We start from the raw sequence: 5,000 nt of genomic DNA on the forward strand, positions 1-5,000 counted from the left end.
AGTTGTTTTAATGAACGGCCTGGTTATTACAGATGAGGGAATTATTTTTTACCTGCTTACGGAATGGCTTGACTTTAATCCCCTTCACTGTCTTGATGATCCCATCAAAAAACTTCACCGTGTAGAAATCTAAAACATCATAAAATCACAGGTCAGGACATCTTGAAAGATGTGTGCGTAAATCATAGTTTTATGAAAACTGATCTGAATTATGACCATTAACAGATATACAGCTGGTATTTACATTTTAATAAAATAAAATATTAAGAAATCGCTTTGTGAATTTCAGCTTCAGTACATTCTAATGAAGAGCAGAAATAACTAATTTTAATATTAATACAATTATTATATTTAATAAACAAAGTTTAACATAGTATAACATAACTCAAAATACCAAAAAATAAAAATTCAATATTAAACTTACATGCAATAAACAAAGTCATAAGTATAAGTTTAATAGTATAACAATTTTATATCAAACATAACAAGTATAACATACACTACCTGACTAATGTCTTGTTGCCTATCCAAGTTTTAGGAACAACAAATAATAACTTGACTTCTAGTTGATCATTTGGTATCAGAAATGGCTTATATGAAAGGCGAAGGCCTCTAGATTACACTTATTTTACCAAATAAAATACGAACATGCCTTGATTTTTTAATGATTTAATTAGGACAGTTAGGTCTGACTTTGCTTAGACAAAAGTCTTGTCACTTAACAGAAATAATGTAGATTATAGAATATAAAGTCATGGTGCAGTGGAAAAAGAATGAATATTGTGTAAGACTCCCATGGGCTTAGAGGACTGCATCTATACATCTCTGCAATGACTCAAATAACTTATTAATGAAGTCATCTGGAATGGCAAACAAAAGCGATCTTGCAGGACTCCAAGAGTTCATCAAGATTCTTTGGATTCATCTTCAATGGGTCCTCCATCTCACCCCAGACATGCTTAATGTCCATGTCTGGTGACCGGGCTGGCCAATCCTGGTGCATCCTCCAACAATCCTTCTTTACGTTCAGGAACTTTGTGAAGAATGAATGCTATCCTGCTGAAGTATTTGCCCTCTCCTGTGGTTTGTAATGTAATGGGCAGCACAAATGCCTTGATACTAGGTGTCGATGTTGCATCCACTGTGCAGATCTCTCGCACGCCCCATACTGAATGTAACCCCAAACCATGATTTTTCCTTAACCAAACTTGACTGATTTCAACTGAGAATCTTGGGTTCATGTGGGTTCCAATAGGTCTTCTGCAGTATTTGTGATGATTGGGATGCAGTTCAACAGATGGTTCATGGGAAAAATCTACCTTCTGCCACTTTTCCAAATGATCAACTTATCAAGTTATTATTTGTTGCTTTTTAACTGGGATCGATGACAAGACTTTAAGAATTATTATAAAATGTGTCTTCTTGAGTTCAACATGACGGCATTTATTTGACAGAATACAGTAAAACCAGTAGTTTTGTTAAAATATTACCATTTCAAATAACCGCTTAAAAATTATGTTTAAAACATAGCTGATTTTTATGATGCAAAGCTAAATTTAATCCAGTCCTCAATTTTATGTGATCTTTCTAATAAAAAAATTATAAAGTAGTTATTTTGGTGCTCGTTAATATCTTTGTGAAATCTGTGATGCGATTTTTAGAACGCATTCAATAAAAAAAAAAATCTTTTTTTTATTGTTCTTTTAAAGTTTTTCCCCAATTTCTGTTTAAGGAAGATACGACTTTTTCCAACACATTTCTAAACATAATAGTTTTAATAACTCATTCCTAATAACAGATTTTGACTTATCTATGCCATGATGACAGTAAATATTATTTTACTAGATATTTTTCAAGACACTGGTATCCAGCTTAAAGTGCAATTTAAAGGCTTAACTAGGTTAATTAGACAAATCACTGTACAATAGTAGTTTGAAAAAAAATATTGCTTAAGGGGCTGATCACACCGAAAGTACTTTTACATTCCAAAAACACGAGGCACACCACACTGCCTTTTTTGTTAACAAGAAAACACAAACACGGCAGGTACCTCAACGGAAACCCAGCATCTGCTTTAATTTGATTAGAGAACGAAATGGACTCGACTTTATGAACTCGGGCATAAACGTGAGGCACAGCAGGCAATTAAAAAGCAAGGTGCACAGGGCACATAAGCAGCACGCAAAAATGCTCAGGGCCGTTAGTAAATCATTCAAAAAAGCCGCCTCTTAACACAATAAGAGCATTCGGTGTGATCGGCCCCTAAGGAGGCTAATAATATAAAGCTTAAAACTAATTTTAAAACTGCTTTTATACCAGCTAAAATAAAGCAAATAAAACCTCTCCAGAAGAATAAATATTATTAGAAATACTGAGAATTTTTTCCTTAATCCCTTAAATATTACTTAAGAAACATTTGAAAAATAATAAATATCGCACAACATAGCAAATAATTTTGCCATCAACTTTATATGTTTTGTATTAATGAATAAAATAAAAAATAATAACATAAGCTATCCATTTTCTGTAAAAACGAACAAATCCAGCACCTGGACCATCTATAACCAGATGTAGCACTGTGAAGGTCATGAATACGCACCATCTTTGTCTCGAGACAAGATCTTAGCAGGGTAGTAGCGACAGTCAGACCAGCTGGCTAGCACTTTCTGGTTGACCTGAAAACCCTGGGAAAAGAAACAGATCTAAATGTAATCTTGCAGCATTTATGAGTCAGAGTGTGACTTTGGCCATGTGGACTCTGAATGAGTCAGCACGGTCTGACAGGAAGTACTTACTGAAGCGCACTGTCGTTCATTCAGCCCTTGTTTCCTCAGCTGGATTCGCTCCACAGGCCTGAGGTACGGACTGCTCCAGTCGAACCACTCGTCATAGCGGTGACTCCACTGTCTGTAGTGGATCAGAACTTTCTCATCTTCATAGTCGATCTTCTCGATGTTGGCTGCATACCTGTCAATAAAAAACACCAGTGAGCCACTTCAGACTGGAAAAGATCTTCCATATACTTTTGCTGTTAAAGAGACCATATGATGCTTTGGTGTGAAATGTATGTATAAGATCTGTAGTAACAAACCTTAGTCTTTCACAAATGAGATTTACTCTACGCATTCATCCAAATCCAGATATTACTTGCTTAAATGCCGGTATATGCAAAAAACCAAAGCAAGGTTACACTGACATCTTGCCATGTTGAGCAGTTCTAGAGTTACACAAAATGACTTGCCATTGTGGAAGGTTTTACTCAAGTCAGGTCTGTAAAGTAGCTTCAAACCAATCCTTTTTGGATCTGCACCACAAGAATCTGACATGGCCTTGACTGATGAAGTCAAATTCACACCATTATTGATTGTTTGCAATTGCTTTGGAGGCCTTGAAAGCTGAAGCTGACATTTTTGAAAAGCAGTGTTCACTTCATAAACAACAGTGGCTTGACAAACAGAAGCTTGACAGGTCTGCTGCTCACGTTACAGGATTTTAACCCCGAATTGAGCCCAATTTGCAAGTTAATGAGCTCATTAACAGATCAGGGGAAAATGTGGAGGTGCTTGGTCCTCTGCGGTCATTGTATGTGAATTACTGAATGACATTTTGAAGAAGCTTGCTGACGAATATTCAAAATCTAGCATGCTAAATATTCCAGACCAGTCAGCCGACTTGACCCCTCATGGAGTCAGACATAGTGACGAGGTGCAGCCAATGACAGAGCAAGGTAAAGCAAGGCAAGTTTATTTATATAGCACATTTCATACACAGTGGCAATTCAAAGTGCTTTACATAAACAGGAATAAAAGAGATAATTATAAGAAAAATAAAAAACAGTTTAAAACAGATGATAAAAACAGATTAAAATGTGTTAACAGCTTATAAAAGAATGAAAAAGAAAAGACACAATAGTGCGATCTGTTGGACGTAGCACATTGCTTATTCAGTAAAGGCACAGCTAAACAGATGTGTTTTCAGCCTTGATTTGAAAGTGCATAATCCTGGAACACATCTGATCATTTCTGGAAGCTGATTCCAGCAGCGAGGGGTGTAGTAGCTGAAAGCCGATTCACCCAAGACAAGCTGAATGGCCATTGTGTTTGGGAGCTTGACAGAAATGTCTGTGCTTGGCCAGATTGATTCAGATGCACTGGCTTCACTCTGCATTTACACAGACATGAGCATATTAGGGCTCAACTCCAATTATAGCCCTTAGCCTTTCCCAATTCCCTTTAGCTTGAAGGCGTAGGTATAAGGGTAAGGGCTAGTTAGCTCTAAAATGAAGATTTTTCAGGACCACACTCGAAACCAAGGGGTTAGAAAATTTCCCAGAATACACGTACATGTACAACGGCAGCATGGCTCCACACGGAATTTGTATTTTTTGTCATTTTACGAATTTTTAGAACACGTTTTAACATATTCATAACCGCGTTCATGTTTTACAGTCATGCTTTTAAAAAAAAGGGCTACAAAAATAGATTCGGTATATGGCCTAAAACCATCTCTATCTGAACCGTACTGATATATGAGAGATCCATCCGCTGACAGATCAGCTGATTGACAATGCTTTTAAATGCTGCGTGTCAGTAATGTCATCAACACACACGCAGCCAAAAATGTTCAGCTCTTTCTGACCAATCCATCCTCAACATTTCATTGGCTGTGGTTTGAGGGCTGGACAGAGTTGTTGTAATTTCGTGTAATGTGCGAGTCCCTCCTCTTGTGGATTAGTTGTGTACCATGAACACATTGGTTTGAAAACGCAAAATGAAGTCATGTAGTCTGAATGGCACAGAGACTTGCCGATGTTTAAAGTCATAGGGTTAGTGTGGCTAGGCCTTACTTGACAATGTGCACACTCTGAACCACTCATTTATTGAATGAACAGGGGAATGAGGCAGATCCTAACAAAAATGTATAGGTTTTTATCCTTTTTTTACTACATGTAGTCTAGTCTTCCAGTCATCAGTAATGCACTGTTCATTCATTAAATGAGC

At 36.8% G+C, this 5,000-nt stretch overlaps 1 protein-coding gene across 1 annotated transcript in view; it reads right to left on the minus strand.

Moving 5' to 3' along the window:
* The window catches only part of phf20b (PHD finger protein 20, b), a 28,640-nt gene that overhangs the window by 9,306 nt on the left and 14,334 nt on the right, over positions 1–5,000 (minus strand). Inside the window, exons 3-5 of the mRNA XM_056449650.1 lie at positions 2,796–2,967; positions 2,600–2,684; positions 53–129 (exon numbers count right to left, since the gene is read on the minus strand). Of these exons, the coding sequence (XP_056305625.1) occupies positions 53–129; positions 2,600–2,684; positions 2,796–2,967 (334 nt within the window). The remainder of the gene's footprint in view (positions 1–52; positions 130–2,599; positions 2,685–2,795; positions 2,968–5,000) is intronic.

Source organism: Danio aesculapii, chromosome 23 (genome assembly GCF_903798145.1).
Source record: "Danio aesculapii chromosome 23, fDanAes4.1, whole genome shotgun sequence".
Classification (NCBI taxonomy): domain Eukaryota; kingdom Metazoa; phylum Chordata; class Actinopteri; order Cypriniformes; family Danionidae; genus Danio; species Danio aesculapii.